Raw genomic sequence first — 23,409 nt, 5'->3', positions numbered from 1 at the left:
GAATTCGGCGAATCTAAGTTATTCATTTATTTCCAATGTATTATCAATCTTTAATCTGTGAACGTAGACACGGAACAAGTATCAACTTCTTTTCTTCTTCTACTAAATTATTAACGATAAAGCGCATTGAACAGTTTATAAATTTTCATACGGATATTCAAGTTATTTCCACTACTCTTTGGATATTGAAAATAGCCCATCTTTCTAACGTTCCTAAATTTCATAAAAATTCATTAATTCTTCGAGACGAAAAAGACTCTTTTACCCGAGAGATCCTTAAAACAAATGTACTTATATGTTCCCGTAAAACCCGTCTTCGGTCTTCCCAGGACACTCGACCGACTACAAATTAATTTCTATTCAGAAAGGTTGCACGCCGAGGCGAACACCAGCAAGGAGAAAAAAAGCTAACGATGAAATATTGACAAGAGGCGGCGGTGGCCGATAAATATGGAACCCTGTAAATTGCGAAGGGAGAAGGAAGAAAAACGTCGGGAATCGATACGACATATCGGGACGCAGACAGCACGCGACATGGAGAGCGGGAAAGTAATTGGAAAGACTCGCGAGCCGAATGTCCTGTGACAACTAATAAATCAGTTTTTTATCTTTCTGTTTACCGCGAACGATAACGAACGAGACTGTCGTCCGTAATTATTCGAATGATATCGACGTTCCGTCTGTTTTCAATATCCCAATAAAATATCATAGAAACTTTGTAGAATAATAATTAATAGTTCTCTATTGTTCTATTGTAAATACAAAGTTGTAATATCATTTGAAAATAGTAAACTCGACGTATCGGTATCCTAAGTAGCCCTGATTTTCCGTGACCGGCTCGAACGTTCGAATAATTTTATGGACGGTCGTATAATTCCATTGCCCGCGGCGCGCTCGTTCATTTAATTTAGAGAACGAAACACGCCTACTTTCGCGGACATTAATGATATTCAAGGCGTCGAGGAGGCAGGCATTTTCATTTCCCTCCAGCTTCCCGGGAACCCGCGTCCATGAAATTCGATCAAGATTAATGCAATTTGCCGTTCAGAGGCGGCGAGAATCACCTCTTTACGATCGATTCATCCCCTATAAAACTTGGAAAGTTCTCGGCGAATCGACGATCTTAACGTTTTAATGTTCCTGTTACGGAGAAAAATTTTTGATATTAATTAACAAGCTCCTTGAATGCCAGTATTACAGAGATGGAGGGAATCAAGTATCTTTCGAAATTCTACGGGGCATGTTTAATTAAATAGGATGCAAAGGAGGATGTTGCGAGTGATCGTTGCTAAAGTTATGTCTAAAGGAAGAAGGAAGAAAGAGAAATGTTAACGCGTTAGAAATATCGATTCCAAAACAATTGAAAACCGAAACAAGAACTAATCGGAAGATCTGACGACGATACAAATAGAGGAGTAGTTTTTCAGCTGTTTCTTAGGAATTATGAAGGAAACGTCGATGGATTCCATGCGGTGAGCAATTAGATTTCTAATTGAAAGCCTCGAGAAATTGGATGTCGAAGGACGAAGGAAGAAGCTTCGAGGTTTCGTTTGCGTTCAGGTAAGAACTACGCTGCTCGTTCAGCCATAAAAATGTTCATTTATTTCTTACTCGAAAATAAGTTCACAAAAAATGGACCTCCTGTATCAAAGACTCGACCAGCGGATACAGAGTACCTTTCCTGCCTATTATCGACAATAGCTGCGGCAATAACAAAAACCAACAATGGTAATGATTATCTATGATCTCTGAGAACGATAGATCGTGTTTGTTAATATCACAAAAATATTGCTTCTTATCATACTAGCACACAAACTACAATTGTGCACCGCGTGATTCTTGCCACTCGTAGCGCGCCCGGTGTACGGGCCGAGCGGCAAGATTCATTCGTGCGTTACATTCTTTCTCATCGTCGTCTCTCAACACTGTAATGTTCACTATAGGTAAGACTATGTCAGCATGAAAATAGAATGAATTTCATATTTCTATCTACCCTCTGGGAAAATATTCTCCGAGAAAAATAATGTACCCGATGTTTGTTTCATTCTCGAATGCCCTCGATCACTATCCCCGGCAAAAAGTATTGGATCAGCGAGATTAACATGGCTACGATGGAAATGATTTGTACGTTATTGGATCAATCGGTAAATCGTGGAAACGAATGCTTAAGATATCCTTGATGGCTCATACGTTGATCAATCCTTGTCAGAATAATCGATTCGATTCAGATTAATCTGTGTGTATTCTAACGATGACAGACGTTCAAATACTCATTGGTCGCAACGATATCAATACTCAGATGCACACTTTTTCACAGGGGAAGTCTTGTTTAACGATTAATTAATCTATCATCATCAGTCTGTAGGGTCAGATAAGCGTTATCGAATGCTACATGGATATGCATGTTGGCCCTTTGGCTTTCGGTAACAGGCCACGCAAGAAATCATTCAAACCCACTATCCTTAATGTTAAATATTCCTTAGGTAATCACAGTAATTATTATTGAAACGATTAGAAACTATAATATTGTCATGGACACGTTAATCGAGCATAAATAAAAAATATACGTTTGATTTCGTTTAACTAAACTCGCGATAATTCACATACATAGAAACGTAAAGCTTGTTAGTCTTTCTCTGGATAGACTACTGTTATCCTTATAAGTTAAATGCCTTAACAAATTAATTATGTACAATAATGAAGATTACCTTGCGCTTAATATTTACGTATACTTGCGTCTCGAATTGCTCGTAAAGCTCTGCGTATTTTGAAAATGTTATAAATGGCTACCGATTCGTGAAAATTATAACACTCTTCGTTAGAAACGCTATAAAAAATAATTGTCGGGTCGCGACAAAAGTTTTACAATTATATAAACAATATATAGAGTAGTATGGGTCCTTATGAAAACTATACAGGTGTGTTCCTTAGAAGTCAAACCCATTACCATTTCCAGCTTCAAACACCCCGTACTTATGATAACATTTGTTATCACAGAGTTCACGGAGTTGCGTACATGTATAAATATCTGTCTTATTTTTGGCTGTTGTCACACGTTAACCGTTAAAATTTGGAACACTCTATGTATTATTTGAAATAATTGTTCCCAGAAAGTACTGTCTCTCAAACAGAAGACACATCGGTGACTTCAATTCTCGAGATTGGTTTGGCAGGTTCTACTATTATGAAATCGGTCTCGTTGCCAGTGGACTCACCGATACGGAGTTCTCGCAAGTTTCCCATTATCGAGTCGACCTGTATTGGTTGCTCCGGTGAATCACTTTTCTTCTTCAGCTTATTAAAGTGAAGATAACAAATCCCGCGACAGCCCTGCCAAATGATTTCATTTGGCTTAACTCCGCGCTCTAGCAAAGCGTTTTTTAAATCGCGTATTCTTGCGCTGGATGATATATTCGACAGCTTTAAAGAGAATTCTATTTGCGATTTGGACTTTGGCCTCGGATTTCTCTGGCGCGATTGCGCATTTTTAACACCGTTTTGCAGCTTCTCCTGAAAGCAAATTAAGACCATGCGATCACTCTACTACATACAAGATTGTACCTCATAAATGTGCTCGCTTCATTAAAATTTAAATAAATGGAATTCCACTTTATATATTAACCTCTACCTCGTTGGAGGATACATTAGTGTCGCCCTCCGTTTTCACTTCACGAAATCCACGTCTCCTTGGAAACCGTGTTCTTACAGGTTTCTCTTTCTCTTCTTCCTCGCAACCATCGTTACCAGGAAAAGTATTTCTCTTTGTTCTAAATGGTCTCTTATATCTCACATACTCAGAATCATCCTCCTCCTTCAGGGTTATTACTTTGCCATCTCTGGAAAGCAATAGTTGAACATGTTATTCACGTAGATCAGTGTAGTTGGTACAAATTCAATATTTCAATGCATACTTTTCATCCATCTCTTTCAGCTGTTGCAGTACCTGCATAGTTTTCAGTCTCCTCTCTGTAAGCATGTGCCATATTATGCCAGTTGGTTTCTGTAATCTTGGGTTTACTATTATCGTTTGGGTTGGTGTAACAATTATGTCTACAGGTACATCGTATTCTTTAAACAATGTTGGTGGAAGACTATCAACAATTTGGCAATCGTGCACAGTTGTGATAACCGTGGTATCTTGGGTGACTGCACCCATTCTCATCATCATGGCGAACTCTAAATCTGCAAATCCTTTGCCTTTACCCAATCTGTACCCATCTCGACTGACACACACAGATCCCAGAACTACTAGGTCCACCTAAAGGACAACACAAATATTATACGAAAGAATGAAAATGAATATGTATAACTGCAGTACAACAACAATAATAAATATGTACCTTTATATTAGAGTCCACTCCAAGTGGTTTGCCAGTTTCCATTAGACCATGAATTTTTGACAATGTTCTCAACTCATTCTTTGACAAGCCGGCCACTGGTGTAACATGAAGAAACAGACCTGATCTTAATCTTGGAATTGGTACCAATATTTCTTTGTTAGCCTCCAGTGCTAAGAATCTCACAGGCTCTTGTGGCTTATCTGGATTTATCTTTATAACTCTAGCCTTCTTAAACTCTTCCAGCTCTGCTAACCGTAGGGCTGCTTCATTGGCACCTTTGAAATTTGGTATACGATCGTATACATTGAGAGGAAAGTTTACTAATTCATTTTTCGTCAAATAATCCCATATACGTTGACGAAAACTGTGTTTAGTTACTTCAGGTGCTGCAAAATGTACATAAAGATAATAGAGTCACCTTCCACGTAATTAATATTTTATTAATATTTTATAAAAATTTTGAATGGTACACTTCACGATCGAATTTTTTCGTACGCGAATACTCCGTATTAAAAATGCACGTGTAATGCGTGAATGTTTATAATATGTCATGGTGTTACTCACGCAATTGTTCTGTCATTTCTACTTAAATAAGTGAAATAATTCTAGCAAATATATTTATTAAAAATTTATTACAAATTCGGGAAAGACTGTTTATGACAAACACTATTTTATAAAAATAGATTATATGACTTATCTCTGCTCCCTTTACGCTTGTTTCTATTTCTATGCAAGACCACGTCAGTAAACTTAACATAATAAAATCCACTAGAATTTTGAACGTTTATGAAGAATAGTTTCTTAAAAGAAGCTTTATGAAACCGAAAATACAGTCTCCGTGCTGCCTTTTAAATTGTTTAGAGTAGTTTGAAGTAGATTAAGACATTTGACAGTTAGGCCACATGAGATTCAAAAACAGCTGATTTACAGGTGTGAATACGAAGGCGGGAAATATCGGACATATTTAAAAGTTATATGCACAGTTCTTTTGAAAGTTGTAGAATCGGTTTTTTAATGGCAAATAAACATAAATGAATAAATTCCATACTTGACAATGTATGTAAAGATATTCTTAAATTACAACAGTCCCTACGAGAAGTCCTTACTAAGAGGACGTAATGACATTAATTAAACAGTATTTTTTCTTGATACATAATTTATTTTAAAAATAAAGTAAACTATTGGAATAAAATTCGTATATCTTTTACCTTAAAAACACTTCTTCCCATTTACAGTTTCAAAGTCTAACTTGGAATTCATCTTGACACACCTTTTATGCGCGCGAAACATTAAACAACTTTTTAAAAATCTTTACCAATAGAATAATCGAATCAAGAGTCTACTGTTTGAATGATAATTTTTAGACAGGCAAAAAGAAAACGATGGTAGAATAATATTCTAAAGATATAAATAACTTAGAGTAATTATTTAAAACTACTAACAGTAGTGATCACTGAGTTTTGTAGCAAATACGTCATCGACACACGTTTAGCGCCATGCACCGGAAGATTACGAACTAAACGATCAACGATGCCAGGACCGTACATATAAAATCATATTAATATTATTCGATAATATTTGATGACATTTACAATAAAATATTGATTAGAATGGGTCATATAAATTTCTGTTTTGTTCTGTTACTTGTGTAACACGAGGAGAATGGAATTATAAAAAGATTGAAATCGATATTAATCGTCCTAATTGTATCCAAATTTGATACGCTACTGGCCCGTAAGAGAGAGAATAAGAACGACACTAGAGTCCGTCGTGGAAAAATGGCTTTACTAGCGAGAAACGTCTACAAAATATTTTCACAGGTAACGTTAATTCGGTTGCAATAAGAAATTTTGATGGCTTATACAATTGTTCGAACCTCCTGTATTCCACCAGATCAAAATATCGTCAAGTTCTATGCAGCAATTCGTTCAATTGGATGATATACGAAATCGAAGAAAGCGCCAATGATTATCACAAGGACATTGCATATGAAATTACTTTTTTCTTAAAGATACGTGAAAATGTATTCGTTTAACGGTAAAAAAAGTTTGATCAAATAAATTGACATTCTATTTTTCCAAAGTAACGAGTTTTGGTACGCAGATCGTTGAAATTTCATGAATAGAATCGATATAACGAACGGCTTCAGAGATTGTTATTCAATCATTATAAATATAGCTTTTTAATGCAGTATGAACAATTCAATTATGTATTTGACAAGTATATGCAGAATGACATTAATTAAAATATTTTTATTCGCAGACTGCTCAGAAAGGAGCTGTAAGGGCACTACATGTAGGAGCAGTACGTCAACAAGACACTGTAGGTATTAAATCCTTGTATTAAAGATTTATATTGTAACAAATAATTTATAATTCCATGTCATAGAATGTACATATTGATTATTTGAATAAATAATTTTTGTTTTAGGCAATTGAACAAGAAGGAAAAATAAAATGTACTCTTATACCAGGAGATGGTGTTGGACCAGAATTAGTAGTTTCAGTTCAGAGTGTTTTCAAAGCAGCGAATGTGCCGGTTGAATTCGAGCCATATTTTCTCTCAGAAGTAAATCCAACTTTAAGTGCACCTCTTGAACAGGTGTCCAACAGTATTGCAAGAAATCGAGTATGCTTGAAGGTACTTGTATATTCAAACAGAAATATCAAATATACATGATATTATACACCAGTAACAAATATTAATTTATTTCTAATAGGGAATTTTAGCAACACCGGACCATTCCATGACTGGAGAGCTACAAACATTAAATATGAAATTACGTAAAAGCCTGGATTTGTATTCAAATGTGGTACATGTAAAATCTTTACCTGGTGTTAAATGCCGTCATAAGAATGTGGATTGCATTATCATCAGAGAACAAACAGAAGGAGAATATTCTGCATTGGAACACGAATCTGTGAAGGGTGTGGTAGAATGCTTAAAAATAGTAACTGCAACTAAAAGTCAAAGGATTGCAAAATTTGCATTTGACTATGCCTTAAAGCACAACCGTAAGAAGGTTACTTGTGTTCATAAGGCTAACATCATGAAACTTGGTGATGGTCTTTTCTTAAAATCATGCCAAGAAATAGCTAAATTGTATCCTAGGTATAAATTTGAGTTTGATTTACAACATGACAAGTGTATAAGATTAACAGTCTGTTTGTTACTGATAGACAATAATTATACCGTTTTATTGCAGAATTACATTTGAAACTATGATTGTCGATAACTGTACCATGCAAATGGTATCCAATCCTCATCAGTTTGATGTAATGGTATTACCAAATTTATATGGTAATATTGTAGACAATCTTGCATCTGGCCTGGTTGGTGGTGCTGGTGTAGTTGCAGGTGCCAGTTACAGTCCTGAATGTGTTGTCTTTGAACCGGTAAGATTAACGTATTTAATGTATAAAAATGAAGTAATGTACTGTGAATGTATGTGAAATGTATTAAAAATTAATTTGCAATTTAGGGTGCAAGGCACACATATTCAGAGGCTGTTGGTAAAAATGTTGCAAATCCTACTGCTATGATTCTGTGCGCAGTAAAACTTTTGCGCCATGTTAACTTAAAACGTTATAGTGAACAACTTAAGGATGCATTAAATCGTGTCTTGAACGACGGAAAAGTATTGACGAAGGATTTAGGCGGACAAAGCTCTACAACGGAGTTCACAACCGCTGTAATAAATTGTCTTCGTTAAATAATTATTGTTATATAATTTCTGCTAACATTGAAGAGACTTATGTAACATAGAATACAATAGAATAGACACATTGTACTATCCATAAATTATCAAAAACAGTTGATATGGTCATATCAGATTGTACAGTATTATCTCAATATAGACTGTACCTAATTTATTTGTTGTGAACATTTTGTCGTAATTTTATTTAAAGTGATTGTAATTTGCGAATAGAATTGTCTATTATTCTGTGTTATTATATTTATGACAAAAAATGTACTTGTCAGAAAACACTCTGCCAGTTCTATGATAACAATGTAATACTCGAATTGTACATTAATAAATTATACTACCTCGTATTTACCGAATTATGTTCAGTAACGCAACCTTGCTTATTTAAAATTCTTAAATTATTTAACTATGATATAGTAACAATGAAATCCTTTTCTCACACATGCTATATAAATTTTTACAAATAACTTACTTATTATTCAGTGATCCGCCTTTTTAGTTTATATATGACATGGCAATTACAGCAGGCTGAACATTAATTATTAAATAAGTACGTTCTGTTTTTGCTTATGGTACTATAGGATACATAAACGAACTGTCAAAAAGCACGTGCATCCATGGATACCGAGGATTACGAATTGGAACAAATACGTCAAGATATTGTAAAAAACCATCTTGAACTTACAGCTCTGATTCAAGTAATTATTATTAAAAACAAAAACTTTGTATAAGAATAAGAATTTTAAATGTAACCTCGAATTCCAGTATCAAGAAAATTGTACTTTTACAGTTATAAATAAAATATATTTTAGTTAGTTAATTATTGCTCATACATTTCATGAGTGTTTTATACTAGAAGAATTTTATTTTAATACATTTTTCTACTATAACAATAGTTCTAACCTAGTTTAAAATATTGAAAAGATAACAGTTTCTTAAGTTTGTCTTCTTTTTTATTATTAACTGATATTATGTTTTAGGATATACAACAATGTATTGGTCCATTGGAGCTGCTCATGGATTTAAATAAAGAAGGCAGAGCGAAATTAGAATCTTTACATTCCTCCATATCCAAGTTAGAATCATTGGCAGATACAGAACTCGTGGAGAAAAAGAAAACAGACTTGCAGGCAGAAATAAATACCTACAAGCAACAGTCTAAAAATTCCTTAACTGCATTTCGTAAGGCTAATATTGTTAGCATGTGTGTGATAGATAAACTTTCCAAAGAAGAGCTATTATCAATGCCTGAAGAATATCAAGCAGCTGTACGCAAAAGACACGATAGAAGAAGTTTGGCAAACGCATCCAGTCAGCTCTCTGACAAACTGCTAAGTATATCTAGACATTTGGCTGAGACAACTCAAAGAAGTGCAGACACATTGGACACATTAAGTATATATTTCATTTATACACTATGTTTGAATCCAGCAAAATATGATTTATGTAACTCAAATTTTTCTATGTTTCAGTAATCTCATCGGACAAGGTGTCTAGTACCACAAATGAGTTGGAACGCCAACAGCAAGTGATAGTTCAATCAGGAAAGCTTTTAGGGAAATATGGTAGAAGGGAAGTCACAGACAAAGTTTTATTAGCTCTGGCATTTGCATTTTTCCTCGCATGTGTCCTTTACATTCTACAGAAGAGGTTGTTCTGAAAGTACAAAACTGTTTTACACAAAACTGTCTACATACATCTTTCTGATAGGAGAGATATTTTCTGAAGTGTGATCGTTAGTAACTCTACGTATAATGTTAAACGTTATTTTACTTTAAGAGAGACTTATACTCTATATAACTATTTTATTATAGGAACAAGAAACTAGTATAAAGTCGGGGGACGCCACGGTCGCATTTTTTTCAAGGAACGATACACTTTAGGAAGCTTGGTATTAAAACATTTCATCACCAAAACTGATTAAATATTGTCAGCTGATTCTGGATCATGGAATCCTGAAATAAAAGAGAAATATCAACGTTTATTTATTACATACTTTCTAATAATTATAACGAAACGTGTTCTGACTTCTCGATCAGCCAAGCCAGATACCACACTAATTTCTCGTACATTTTTGCAGCTGCTCATAAATTCCTCTCGAGATATGACTCCGTCCTTATCGGTATCCAATTTCTCGAAAACCATGTCTACGTGTCTGTCGACCATTCGCTGGACGGTGTGCCCATTATGTAGCATTTCGTAAATCGCGGATATTATGACCAGCATTTCCTTTCTCGTGATGTAACCATCCCCGTTTAAGTCGTAGAACCTAACGAGAGAGGAGGGCGAGACTAGAAAGTAAGAACACACACAGGCCGGCCCGCAAACGGTTGCGATTATTCTCTCCAATCACCTGAAGATCCAGGAGAGCTTTTGATCCAGGTCGCCGTTCGTGATCAGAGCTACCTCGGCGAGGAGGTCTTGGAAGCTGATAATACCGTCGCCGTCTCTGTCGAAGGTGTTGAACACTATCTGCGTGTACTTGGCTGGGTCCCCTAACGGGAATAATTTCGCGTAAGCCGGTTTCAGGTCGTTCGTGGTCACCGCTCCTCGCGGACAATACTGTTTAAATGTGCGATACAGCTTCCTTATTTCGTCCTTCGTGAATCCCGTTTGGTACGTTAAAGAGGAGAGCCGTTCCGGAAATATATACGGCGGCTGCCTCTCGTCGTCTTGCATGTTCTCTACGAAAACGCAGTGAGGTTGAACAGTCGTCGAAGATTCTAAAAGTATTGAAAATCGTCTTGTACGATAATTTTTATCTGTGCCAGCACTGCGATGGATGAATTCTTTTAGCCGGACTCGCGCTCTTAGGTAATGCAGGGTGTTTCAATGTAGGCAGCACACCTGCAGCAGCTGACCTTGGAAATCAGGCGTATGATAATTATATAGATTTGATATCTTTAGAGTATTCTCGAGTTTAATGGGTTCTTCCGCTTCCTTTGAAATTTATCTCGAATAAAATGAGATTAGTCCACGAAAAGTTGTGTCTGCATAAAAATTCGCAGATTAACGATGACGTATCGAAGTCAACGTTTATTCCTGGGGGATCATTAAATCTAAGTGTACGAATTCGACACGGTACAAGCTTATATTAGACGGATAGTATTCTCATTTTCTTTTTCAGCGAATTACGTCATCTGCAATTACCAAAAGAAGCTAGACAAAATGCGAAAAACTTGGCTCAGCTTTACGCGTAAGATCACTTTCTATCCGGTCGTCCTACCTGTTTTGCAACACCCTGTATCGGCGAACCGATGGCATTAGAGTAGATTACGTTAAGGTGACGATCATTTATCAAATCGAGCATCAAACGCGATAGTGTTTAGAAAATGACTTAACTTTGTTGTAGACGTACCGGTGATCTTCCGAATGCTCCTCTTCATTTTCTTGAAGCTCCGTTGCATCTTCAACGAGAGGCTCGCTCGGTTTTTCAGCTGCAAACTGTCCTTGTCCTCCGCATTGGTGTTGTTAGACATCCTTAATAATATCTAAACCGAAAGAAGCGTTGTTTACAACCGTGGAAGGGCGCGTACTGTCAGAAGATCACTCGATGGCTAGGCTGATCGATTAGCGTTCATCCTTTGTTACTCAATTTTCTGTTAGTATTATTGATTCCCGATATCCTCGATCACCGATTCGCTCGTCGATGCGTTTACGCGTAACCGATCGAAGCTATGGAACTATAAACTGGACAAACACCTCTCGCCCTTGTGCAGTTTCATTAGACATCGAGCCATCTCCCAATTGTACATACGAAAATTTTCTTTATTTTAGAATGCAAGAATCGTGCGTTACTCGAGTATCGCCATGCTCGGTTCCTTCGACGACAGAGCAACGGAGGTCGGGGAACTCGGTGACCGATGCGACTCGCGAGAAACCCGAATTGCAGAAGCACGCTCAATCACCGGCGAAACGGAACTGACGCACGTGGTGCAACCGACGTTGAAGAGCGGTTTCAGGGAAATCCGTATTCAAAATATTTAGACGATAAATTTGAAGAATACGCCTGGCCCCGTACACATTCGCGGGTGATACGTTACGCCTTCGTTTCATGCCGAAGACCAACAAACAGAATGTCGGAATCACGCTGATGATAAAATTGGACTGCGCCTAGAAAAATCATGTTGTGATAGATCACGAACTGTTTACCTTTCTATTCGTCCATTTGGACGTTACCTCGGCGCAGACTTTTTTGCGACACGAGGAATTATACGAAGAATTAGTCGCTATGAACGTCGCGCGTTTGACAAGGGTTTTTTTATTGCTTCCGTTTCTTCTATTAATAAATTAACGTAACTGTCGTTCCAAATCTATTTGCATCGAGCCACCTAATGAGAGTGGAAGGAAGAAACTAGACGACGTTCATTGATCAATTGTAACTTATCGATGTCACTGCTTAAAATTAGACTGCGAATTTGGTGCATTTATACTACGGTACCTCAGAAAGCTAGGGCCACCATTGATGGAACCTTTGAGAGGATCAGCAATGAACCAGCAATCTGGTCGTTTCATATTCGTTAACCCCGACTTAATTTCCTTGCTGAACTTTTGCTCTCAACACCACGACGAAGTTATTCTTAACACTATGAAAAATTGATGTTCGACCATTTAGATCTTGGAAATTAAGGATTTGAAATTAGGTTATTACGATACGTATTCTTGTGACTGCATCAACCAAAATCGACATAAACGTTTACCAAGTAATGTTTATAAATTCAGTATGCGTCAAATTGACGCACTCCGTAAACCTAGTGTTAAATTACCGTTTGGACCTTCAACGCTACGATTACCGCAAGAAATGTAAAAAACCATGGTGGCCCTGATTTTGTTATCGGGGACTGCAGATCCGCCTGCAGCTTCAGCGGCTTTCCAATAAATCAACGCCTAAAAGCGCGCGTCTCCATAAATATTCCCAGTCTACCTCCGATTGCTTCAGCCGGTAGCTAAGAATGATTTATTTACTACAAACGAACGCGTCTGTACGCGGTACCGCTCGACGCATGCCGTTCTTCGGTTGAACATCTTATAATAGAAGCTGCTTGTTCATGTGTTTCCATGCGCGAGCCGCCCGGGGAATACTAATAGAAGAACATGTCCGCGCGGGACACATTTTTCTCGCTCGACTACTACTGGATGATTCATCTGGTCGCGTTAGAGACTTCCGGTCGCGGGATTCCGTTGGTCCCCGGCGCCCCGGAGAAACGAGTTTGCCGGCAAAGTTCACGGCCAGAACGTGTTATCGGAGCGCGGTTGACGTAATTAAGTCCGGTTCACCGTGACCCGGCGTTTATCTCGGCGTGAACCCTAGCTCGATTTTGAGAGTCCGTCGGCACGCGGGGACCGGACTCATTAGGCCGCGAGAAAATCACGGACTTTCTCTGGCGAACGCTATTAATAGTTCGACAGCCTGGAAACCGGCTATTACGGTAATAGGAAATAGTCGCTGCTTAGTCATGGTGAACCTTAATAAGAACGAATGCGCGTAACCCGGCTCTCTGCTATTTGCAGAATGGCCCGCGGTTCGGCCGGGAACCGCGCGGAGCCTAAGCGGATCGAAGTTCTACGAACTTCACGAACTTACGGGACTCGCGGGTTCTTTGAGCGTAATATTATCTTTCCTCGGGAACACTTCTCCTTCATCGTTTAATCGGCAAAACCACGAGTTCACGCGGACGTTCGCGGTGTGCTCGGTACGCGAGATAGATTTAACCCGTTCCAAGTTGCCGACTTCCAGGAGCATTCTAAATGCCGATCGAAAAACATGATTCGCGATGCTTAATTACGGGAAAGTAGCCGGTGCTCTATTTTCATTGCTTTATTGACAATTTGGAAGGATAAAATTGTACGACCAAGGATTTACCGGTTCGGCGTACCGGTTATGAGGATTTTTACACGAGCAAATGGGGAGACGCGGGACAATGCGATAACCCTCGATCGGAGTCTTTTCTCGGAAGAATTTGTTCGTGTAAATTCAACAGATAGTGCGAAGATTAGATGTACCGGGAACCTTGACACAAATGCTGCTGCGAACTGGGGCAATACGTAATTGGATTATCGTCGGAACTGTAAACTAAATCGCGTTTCTTCAATGGACTGCTTCGATTCTACTGTTCGTTTCGTAGAATAATCATTTCACGCATAATCGTGCAAATGTTTTGCGAAATGATGCGTTTGAAACTGAACATTTACGTAAGGATCCTGCGACAGTTCGGGGAACAACGGAAATGCAGGTTCTGCGCATCGGCGTGCCGGGTAAATGAGTAACCGTCATTAAGTCGTCATTCTACGCATTATCATTGTATTTTATTTAGACAAAATCCGCTGCGCGGAATACGAAAACAGTTGTACGCTTCGCGAATAAGAATTCGCTGTAGTCGCCGGAGATGAGCAGATAGGGTCTTCCCCAAGTTCAATGCGAGAGTATATATTCCTCCATTGTTATGCATCGACGCGGATTCGGGCACAAATTTGCTCGTCCGAAAATAATCTGTTAATCGTTATGCAATGACTCCGTTTACAACCGTTGTCAACGGATCTCGAAGAGATCTTGAATAAAATAAATAGCTTAAACAGCAACCGATCAGAGTGCACCGTGAAGAGCATTCTCCGAGGTCAGGTTCAAAGATTGCTGTAACTTCAACAAATTTTAATCGTCTCATTGTTTCCAAATGAATGAGTCGGTTTAAAATGACAATTAATTTTCAGTCGAACGATCGAAGTACCAATTCAAAAATCGACTCACAGAAGAATCGTTCTAGAAACCAGTTGCCAAATGAATTTCGTGGTGAATCCACGGATTCAACGCGTTGTCCACAGGGTCACCGATCGCCGGAGCTTCCAAATTGCTCGAAAGCAATGACGATAAAAAGATTGATTTAATTACGAAGAATTATCCTAGCAAATCACGAATAATCAATTCTAATGGAATCTGCCTGCATGACGAAAGAACAAGTAATATTATAGGAAACGCTAAAAATTCTGATGGCAGTGAACGCGTTAATCGTGGCCGTGGCAAACAATGGCAGCAGGCGGTAAACGTGTTTACAACGTCCACCGGGGCAATTTTTTCTGAGCGGTAGGGCAGTCCTGGTGTATAAAACAGCAGTAAGCATCCAGCATCTCTCCACTGCGAGAGTGTGCCCGTTGCCGCGAGTACAGCTCGAACTTCCGTGGAAGAAGGCGAGGAAAAAGAGCAGAAAGATAAAAACAAAAGGGAGCACCGGTCGAATATCCGGCGGGGAAGAAATCGTCGGCGTCGGTCGGATACCGGGGTACAAAGTGGCGTTCGCCAGCCGAAGGGAAGCAAGTGTCGCAAATGGGCTTGCTCGAGAAGTGTGAAGTTTGAAAGTGAGGAGCAGCGAACTCGAGTTCACCAAATACATGTCGCAATAATTGGTAATCGGGCCTTTTAGCACGAAAGTTCGTTACGTTTTGCTCTGTGCTTGGCTACCCGTGCGTTGATACGTATGTGCACATACGAGTACCACCGGGCACCTAAGGATTACTCCGGAGAACGGAAGCTTTTAGTAACAACACGATCGTCCGGCGAACAGTATTGTCTTCATTGAAATTAATCGGAAAATACTTTAAAACCGACACTTTATTTCATCGCGTGTAACATTGATAAGCCGTCGAGTCTAAGAATTTCCATTGATCCAATGATTACGACATGGTATCGTTGAATTCTCTAATATACAATTAACGTCGTGAACTCCAAAACAGCGCAAGTCATCAGCAGTCGAGATCAATTTTTCTGTTCACCTTAATTCGTTCATCTATTCTGTTTTCTGCTGCAAGCATTGACAAACTATGAATAACTCTAAAAAGTGTACTTCTTTCGGAATTCACGACTTGAATTGTTTCTGTATCGATAAATAAGGATATTTGATAAAAGTTTCGTTTGGTTTCTTATTCTCTAGGTGTCCGTAAGTTTTTAAGGTAGCAGCGAACGTAGCCAGCAAAGATGAAGATTCTGTTGATGGTTCTGATGTTGATCGTCGCCGCGACCGCTGCCCCGTGGTTTGACGTTCTATTCGGTCGATCGGGTTACGATTACCGGGTGCCGAGGCAAGGAGGGCAAAGAGGGAATCACAGGTGGAAGGAAATCTGCAGGACGATAAATCCAGACCCGTACGCGTTCCCGGGCAAAGTTCCTTATCCCGCTGTGCCGGCTTGCCCCTGGTGATCAACCGGAACGGATAATATTGGGAGTGATCGGTAATCGCACAGGTGCGTTAAAAATATGAATTTATTGTAACAATATTAGGGAATACGAAGATATCCACTGGTTATGAGTATTTCAGTCGGTATACAAGTGAGCTATTAAACTAACACAGAAGTACGCAGTCAGTATACGCCAGCCAGTATAAATAATATACCAAATGAACAATATCGTTTCTTTTTCCACTCTAACACGGCGCATTTCATTTTGTACACTGATCGTTACAGAGTTTTCACGTTTCATTTTGTCTGTTATCCAGCGTGTCTCGCGATTAGTCGTTGCTATCATGCTAAACTCTATGTCGAAAAACTGTTTATTGTGTATATATCGTATGTTACAGTACATCAAGCTCTTTCGTCGGTTTCACGGTTTCACGTAGAAAAATAAATCATTTATAATTACAGAAGGATTACGGTGTCGTTGAATTAACCTTTTTCGAAACGTTACGTTACATATTCCGTTCCCAGAAATGCATGGTGTGTCTATCGTTACGATTATCAATGGTCTTAATAAATACGATTTATATATATTAATATATTACATACTATATACAAATAAAAAATCACAGAATTACTATAGCAGCATGTTCGTACAAAATCTCGATGTCTGGTCGATTTGTTTTCTACGTTAGAAAAATTTGTACACTGTGTGCAACGATGGAACACCGCAAACAAAGGAAGAGAGAACAATCATTTCCAGACTTGTATCAGACCGTCTGTACTCCCGGTTAGGATACAGGTGTTCGACATTGCCACGGCGGAAATCGTGTCGTGATGCCCTGACGGTGGTGTTTCAGGTCCCTGGCCGCCCTCCTCGGAGTTTCTTGTTCGGACGCTGCTTCCTCCAACGGATGACGGCGTGGGCCCGCCACCAGCCAGAACTTCCAGTACCACGTTCGTTCCGTCTATTAAACGTTGCCTGAAAACGCAACGGGAATGCTTTATCCATGACGTAATCTGTGCCATGTGACAAACTTGTATATGGGTAAATTATATATTGTACATAAAATATGTATATAATAAAAGAAATGGCATGATCGTAAACTGAATACTAACTCGTACGCTAACGAACTTGGAGGGGTGACGTCGTTCGCTGCAGGTAACGCGACGTACGACTCGCTGGGGGAGTTCAAGTCCCAGAAACGTAATCTCATATCGGCACCGCCAGCCAACAGAAAGGCGGAACGATCGATACACCCTGAATATATAGCGTACACGCTATGACCCCCTTGGGAATGACTGAGCGGAGGTGCGCTGGACGCCCACAGAACCATTTGTCGGAAGTCAGTTTCAAGGTTCCACATAGAGATCTCGTTGTTGCCTTGTACAGCTGAAATTATCCACGAGTGCTCTGTTGGATGTGTGATCACCTTCCTGACTCTCGCGCCTAAAAAAAATTTTAGGAATATCATAACAGTATGAATTAGACAATCGCTTCGCCAAGCTTGATGGATTGTATGAATGTACCAGTAGGATGATGGATACTGGTTATCGGTAACTGAAATCGCAAATCCCAACACGTGTGCACGCCCGAACTGGTACCAAGTGTTAGCCACTGTTGATAGTTATTCACGCAAAACGAGGTGATCACGCCATCCTTCAGATCATTCTCTAAACGCCATGTCGTGCCAGGGCACCGTAGGTCCCAGCCCACCAATGACCCATACAATGAAGCGTATACAAGAACTGATTGCGATCCGGAATCTAAGTACTGTAAGTCGACTGCACAGCCTTCTTCCTGCGTTGTGATTTTGCATGTAATTTTATATTTAGAAACGATAAGGAAGGGGATTAGCAGACATCGTTTACCTGAAGGTCCAATTGTCTAGTTCCAATGACACTGGTCTTGCTTGAATTCGGTTCAATCCGTAAAACAAACACAGTGCCTGATTGGCTGGCGGAACTCGCTAATGATTGTCCCTGATCGCACACCGCCAAGCCAACCAAAGGTCCACCTCTGTGCATGTAGGTTTGCCTGATGCAATTCAAGTGCGCTTTAGGTTTAACGAACCATACGTCAAGGACACGATATCGAGATTTAGAGGATCATTTACCTAGAACGATTAGCAATGTTCCGACCTTCCATTTTACTAGCGTCCCATATCTTAATGCATCCGTCCGCAGAACTACTCGCGAATAAACTAGTATCCGGTATAGAGACTAGCCTATTTACAGCTGCTCTGTGTTCATGAAGATGAGCAACCGGAACCCCTCGAGGTCTCCAACCACTTGGCAATAATCTCGAACCTGTCGAGAGTCAGAAAAATATCTTCTAAATATTAACACGATATCTGAAAGTAACGATCATCAATTACCAGTCTGCCATGCAATGTTATCAGCCCAGTGCTGTGCCCTTAACGCTGCAGCGTGTTGTTCTTGCTTTCGGTATGTCAATTGTCTCACCTCTAATCTGCAAGGAGCACACCTGTCTGAAGAATTACAGAAAGTTGTATTTCTCGTGACATTTCTTTGCGCTGTCAAAGAGTATTCTGAGAGAGATAGAGAGAGACATACATTGAATATATGAACGTTCGTGAAGGGAATGATCGTTTATGCTGTTCATATCGGACAAGCTGTGTTGAGGAGATAAATGTATATCTCCCCCGTGCAAACTTTGGCTAGGACTCCCGCTACTTCCAGTCATATTTGACATTTTCACGGTATGCTATAATATGTATGTATGTAAAAAGACATTGATTAATATCGTATAAAACGTGACGGATGCAAACGGGTTAGTTTTCTTGAATTACTTGAGCATTGTCTTGAGCTGCAAACATTGTACGCCATTCTTGGTTCATCGTCGCATACGTGCCAACGCTGTCCGACGTTCTGCGATCTAATCGTTTAAACGGCGGCAAACCGAGATCCGCCTTCGTGTCGGGATACAGTATCACAATGTGGTGTCGTATCCTGTCTTTCATAGAACTTAACTCTAGCTTTCCGTCCATAGATTTTGTTGTACTTTGTTTCGCGTCTACCGAGTTCCGGTATTTATTAATTTTCATCAAATGCGGTTTCATTATCATCAACTGATCTTCAACAGTCTCGGTCATGGATTCCGAACTTAATCGTCTGAAAAGCTGCAAGTATCTTGTTTACTTCTTTTGAAATTTATGCAACGCGTCTATCTTGGTGCAGCGCAGACGAGGGAACTTGTAACTTACGTTTCGCAACGAACTACTCATTTCGTTGTATTGCGGCACGATCCCGGTTATCGCTTTCGCGCGAGCTGCCTGCCTTTGTTCAAGAACTTGGAACAGTTCTTCTATATCATTGTATTTCACGACAGAGTCGTACACGATTCTTGGTATAGGAGATACCAAAGCTTCTAACAGTAAAATCTCTTTTTCTATCTGAATCAGAGGATGTTTTAAGTACGGTTGAATCATTGTTTGCACTTTACACTGAACGTCCACTAAGTTAAGCGTCCTTGCCGCAGCGGATATGAAACCAACTGTTGCATGCCTTATCCATAGATTTGGATGCACCTACGCGTAATGTTATGTTAAAGACATTTGATTGTAAGTACTTCGTAACCCATTGAGTGCTGAATATTTATGACCAGGTCACGTGTGAGATTAAAAAGATAGGAAAAGCATATATACGGCTACAGCACTTAAAGGGTTTGTCATTAGTATTGTTGAACAGTGACTCACTAGAAAGACCATAGTCTCGTATAACAGCTGATAAAGCGCTGACTTATGTAAAAGACCTAATTCGGTAAGCGTTGCCATTGCATTGATAGCCTTAGTCGTTACAAATTCCTCGGGGTCGGCTAATCCTTGCTGAAGGAGAGGCATAAGTATAGGGCTACTGTGCCATCCAACGTAAGCAGCTACACCCACGATACACTCGAAAAAGGAACCCCTTAATTCCTTGTCTTCTTTATCATTTAAGAAAGTAATAACATGACTAAGTAATATATCATTCGCCTTCTGCTTGCCAAAAAACACGCAAAGTTTATTTATTCCGCTCTCCATTAACGTTTGTTTTACCAAATTTTGAGGATCTGTTAATAACATGGACACAGATTGTTGTACCTAATAATATCAGATGATTTAGTATTCAGCAGAAGTAAAGGCGATTATGAAAGTATTCAGTTGATTACCATTTCATGCAATGTCTGGAGCTCATTGTCGTAACTTGGCTTTGGACCTTCTTTATTACCTAAGTTAGATAAGTGAGAATTCTCCAGATAACGCAGCGCAATATGTGCCAAATGTGCAATATTTTCTGCATAGGCAGCTCTTACGATAACAGCTTCATCCTGCGTGATATGCGCTAGACCTGGTAAAATATATTCCGGAAAAATGTTCACATCTGTTGGTGGGATCGATTTCACTAGATGTAAACATTTTGTTAATATATGTATAGCTGATACTCTTACTCGTGGGGCAGGATCATGAACTAAATGAAACTGTAAGATATTCCGTATAAAAATAATGTTAATGTTTCTTAAATTTTCTGAAGTATCTGTGCGGTTACTTACAATATATGGCAATATTCGGTCGAGTATTGTTTCATCTGACGTATTCTCTGCTAATTCGAGGAGTATTTCTAAACTTTGCAGTTTGGATTGAGAATGATGTAAACCTCGTATGCAAGAGGTGACCAACTGAGTTATGATAACTAATCCTTCCAAAGGATCTGGAGTCGAAAAAGGCTTCTTCTCACTTTCTACATCTACTTTCTGTTTCCGTCCTTCATACCCTTTAATTTCTGCCTGCTGATTCGCCTGATTCTTTAATTTATTCTCTTGCATTGAAACTGTTTTCGCGTCGACCTGATTCAATTCGCTTTTATCGAAACTTTGATCACTATCACCATCTATAATGGTATTCTCTTCACTGTGGGTAGAATCGTATTTAGTTGATTCTATGTTATTATCAAACTGATTACTTCTAATGGTCTCTGTAGCTTTTATATTACTTGTTTTCCTTTCATTTTCTTCTCCTTTTAAAATATTAATAAAGTTTCCTATATCTTTCTTAAGTCTATTTATCTTCTCATCTGGCGATAAAATTGGAGCAGCGGAGAAAATAAGCATGTAAGACTGCAGAAAGGAATAAAAATATTCTGGGAATATCGTGCCACGAGCCTGAGCCAAATAAATTTCAGCGCTCTTCCTGTTTGCCGGATTTCTCTCCAGCATAGATCCAAGCAATTCACGTATTCCTGAATCTTCTATCGCATCCAAATGCTTGCTCACGGAATACTCATTGTTCCTATACGCTTAATATGTTATAACAAAACAATCTTTCAATATTTTCTCACGATATTATTGTACGTATAAGTTGGACAATCTTTATGCATTAAATACGCACCTAATAATTGAGAAAAGTCAAAGGGGGGATGTCCTTCATTATACAATTCTGCTAAAGCACAGCCTGCAGAAAAAATATCCATCATTGGCTGTAAATCACCTGTTTTTAACTCTTGTTCAGATAATAATAATGTATTGCTTAATTCTGAAGATAATGTTTTCACAAACCGTTCAGGAGCAATGTAACATGTTCTGAAATTTTTAAATAAAATCAATGTATTTCGTGATAATTCGATAATGACAATATTAAATATACCTTCTTCTAGATGTATCAAAAAAATATGAAAAATCAGCAGGATTATCTTCAGGCAAGTAAGTAGGTTTAAAACTTGCAAAATCTGTCAGCAGAATCCAATTCCAACTGGTAATCATAATATTTTCTAGTTTTATGTCACCGTGGCAGACTCCAAACTACAGTCAAATGAGAAGTGATGTTTTAATTTTTTCCTACGTGAAACTGAGTCAGTGGAGCATATCGTGTGATTTTTCAGAACTACAGGACTGTAGATATATTCATTGTCTGATGCTGTGAAAAGCATTTTAATGTGTCCTTTTAACAACTAAGAATTAATTTTCTAGATAACTGAAACTCTATGATATAATATACTTTATATAATGTAATATAACAATACTGCTTAACTATAAGGTAATTTAAACTAAAACAAAACAGAAGATATTTATAAATAACATCAATAGTATCATTCTTGGTAATTTAAATGATGTCTCACCTTATGAGCTTGGTGTAATGCGTACAAAACTTGAAAAGTAATCCACTTTTTCTCAATACTTGTTAAAAATGGTCTCGTACTAATTCTATCGTAAAGAGAATATTTTACATATTCCCTCATTATTGATCCTGATTTTTCTGTGAGCTAATACAAGTACAGAATTATTTTAATTTGAATAAACACATACGATATACAGATTATATAATAACTGAAAACACTCACGATCATTCTTTGAAAGGGTAGGCAATTTACAGCAGATGCTAATTTAGATCTAATTTCTTCAAGTTTATCTTTATAAACGGATAATGGTAATGTCGGATCATGTATAACAAACACTTTTACTACTATAAGTCCTTCCTGGCTTCTAGCCCGAGCCACTTTAAAAAATCTGGTACTTCCTAAGCTACAAACATTTAAAAAATAATTATGAAACATAGAAAATATGTAACAAATCAATAGACTATAGCTTTCATATAATTAAACATATGTGAATGTGTAAAACATGTGTGAAACTAAATACTTTCTCTTTAATTGAAAAGTAATGGAAGTTTCAATGCATAATGTCAACTCTATTTAAATTCCTGTATTCAACAAATGAGTCTACGAATTACAAATTTGTATAAATATTTATGATCAATAGATCGAACGAACGTAACTTGTAAAATTTATCGTTCGTGTCTGATTATTTGAAAGTGTTCAATGCAAGGCATAATATGATCTTTTTTAAACATAAAGAATGTTGTTTAATGGTTTTGTTTTTCATTTAGTATGCTAGGAGAAATTTTGACAGAACATAGGTTGGTGCAAAAAAACCAATGTTTCGTTTGTTCAACGTAGAATAAATGTACTTACTTTACATCGAATAATAAATCACTATGGTCTGTCAGATAATGTTCTACTGGAAATATTTGACTAGGCGCAATACCGACTAATTGATTTCCCATTTTGTAAGTCGATGTTTAGTTAAAACTGATGTATTTGCAAGCAGCATCCATTTTGTGCCAACTTCACTCAGTCCAGGGAAATCCATTGCGGACATACAATGATTACAACGCAAAAATTTCCTAGACGATATCTTTTCAATGATTA

The 23,409-nt window shown here is 38.4% G+C and overlaps 5 protein-coding genes and 2 long non-coding RNA genes across 12 annotated transcripts; 4 read left to right on the top strand and 3 right to left on the bottom strand.

The window, feature by feature from the left end:
• Positions 1–1,579: 1,579 nt before the first annotated feature.
• lost (methenyltetrahydrofolate synthase domain-containing protein lost) lies at positions 1,580–5,272 on the bottom strand. Of its 2 annotated transcripts, none has more exons than XM_031983355.2 (5): positions 4,905–5,272; positions 4,341–4,726; positions 3,912–4,258; positions 3,623–3,836; positions 1,580–3,510 (listed from the first exon to the last, which is right to left on the bottom strand). In XM_031983355.2, exons 1-5 carry the CDS (start codon positions 4,918–4,920, stop codon positions 3,124–3,126), a joined length of 1,350 nt encoding a protein of 449 aa, XP_031839215.1. In that variant the 5' UTR covers positions 4,921–5,272; the 3' UTR covers positions 1,580–3,123. The 2 variants fall into 2 exon arrangements, with proteins under 2 accessions (XP_031839215.1, XP_031839216.1); XM_031983356.2 differs by having other exon boundaries at positions 3,629–3,836; positions 4,905–5,271.
• A 749-nt stretch (positions 5,273–6,021) lies between these two features.
• Positions 6,022–8,393, top strand: Idh3b (isocitrate dehydrogenase [NAD] subunit beta, mitochondrial). The gene is made up of 6 exons (XM_031983520.2): positions 6,022–6,160; positions 6,603–6,662; positions 6,771–6,980; positions 7,060–7,451; positions 7,546–7,735; positions 7,822–8,393. Exons 1-6 carry the CDS (start codon positions 6,119–6,121, stop codon positions 8,050–8,052), a joined length of 1,125 nt encoding a protein of 374 aa, XP_031839380.1. The 5' UTR covers positions 6,022–6,118; the 3' UTR covers positions 8,053–8,393.
• On the bottom strand, positions 8,226–13,134 carry LOC116429957 (neurocalcin-delta B-like). Of its 3 annotated transcripts, none has more exons than XM_031983522.2 (5): positions 12,199–13,134; positions 11,405–11,537; positions 10,400–10,769; positions 10,117–10,315; positions 8,226–10,001 (listed from the first exon to the last, which is right to left on the bottom strand). In XM_031983522.2, exons 2-5 carry the CDS (start codon positions 11,523–11,525, stop codon positions 9,954–9,956), a joined length of 738 nt encoding a protein of 245 aa, XP_031839382.2. In that variant the 5' UTR covers positions 11,526–11,537; positions 12,199–13,134; the 3' UTR covers positions 8,226–9,953. The 3 variants fall into 3 exon arrangements, with proteins under 3 accessions (XP_031839382.2, XP_031839381.2, XP_031839383.2); XM_031983521.2 differs by lacking the exon at positions 12,199–13,134 and adding an exon at positions 11,845–12,146; XM_031983523.2 differs by lacking the exon at positions 12,199–13,134 and adding an exon at positions 11,845–12,142 and having other exon boundaries at positions 10,400–10,730.
• On the top strand, positions 8,596–10,028 carry Sec20 (vesicle transport protein Sec20). 2 transcript variants are annotated; one of them, XR_004235600.2, is made up of 4 exons: positions 8,596–8,744; positions 9,027–9,441; positions 9,519–9,781; positions 9,861–10,028. XR_004235600.2 is itself a non-coding variant. In XM_031983524.2 (3 exons), exons 1-3 carry the CDS (start codon positions 8,664–8,666, stop codon positions 9,704–9,706), a joined length of 684 nt encoding a protein of 227 aa, XP_031839384.1. In that variant the 5' UTR covers positions 8,596–8,663; the 3' UTR covers positions 9,707–10,028. The 2 variants fall into 2 exon arrangements, 1 of the variants encoding a protein (XP_031839384.1); XM_031983524.2 differs by having other exon boundaries at positions 9,519–10,028.
• Positions 13,135–14,645: 1,511 nt separating the features above from the next.
• On the top strand, positions 14,646–17,318 carry LOC116429931 (uncharacterized). Its single transcript, XR_004235594.2, has 4 exons — positions 14,646–14,660; positions 14,755–15,396; positions 15,969–16,278; positions 17,067–17,318. It is a non-coding gene; the product is annotated as an uncharacterized LOC116429931 (long non-coding RNA).
• On the bottom strand, positions 16,280–23,364 carry Vps15 (vacuolar protein sorting 15). 2 transcript variants are annotated; one of them, XM_031983472.2, is made up of 17 exons: positions 23,173–23,364; positions 22,543–22,723; positions 22,321–22,464; positions 21,849–22,003; positions 21,594–21,784; positions 20,759–21,501; positions 20,378–20,686; positions 19,926–20,309; positions 19,434–19,757; positions 19,020–19,349; positions 18,784–18,934; positions 18,585–18,698; positions 18,324–18,516; positions 18,079–18,244; positions 17,737–18,007; positions 17,326–17,656; positions 16,280–17,188 (listed from the first exon to the last, which is right to left on the bottom strand). In XM_031983472.2, exons 1-17 carry the CDS (start codon positions 23,262–23,264, stop codon positions 16,960–16,962), a joined length of 4,308 nt encoding a protein of 1,435 aa, XP_031839332.1. In that variant the 5' UTR covers positions 23,265–23,364; the 3' UTR covers positions 16,280–16,959. The 2 variants fall into 2 exon arrangements, 1 of the variants encoding a protein (XP_031839332.1); XR_004235593.2 differs by lacking the exons at positions 16,280–17,188; positions 17,326–17,656; positions 17,737–18,007; positions 18,079–18,244 and having other exon boundaries at positions 18,367–18,516; positions 18,585–18,694.
• LOC116429933 (uncharacterized) lies at positions 19,727–22,422 on the top strand. The gene is made up of 3 exons (XR_004235598.2): positions 19,727–19,989; positions 21,859–21,904; positions 21,977–22,422. It is a non-coding gene; the product is annotated as an uncharacterized LOC116429933 (long non-coding RNA).
• Positions 23,365–23,409: the final 45 nt, after the last annotated feature.

This window comes from Nomia melanderi, chromosome 2 (genome assembly GCF_051020985.1).
Source record: "Nomia melanderi isolate GNS246 chromosome 2, iyNomMela1, whole genome shotgun sequence".
Lineage (NCBI taxonomy): Eukaryota > Metazoa > Arthropoda > Insecta > Hymenoptera > Halictidae > Nomia > Nomia melanderi.
The sequence above is the reverse complement of the archived record's forward strand: the minus strand, read 5'-3'. Positions and strand labels throughout refer to the sequence as shown.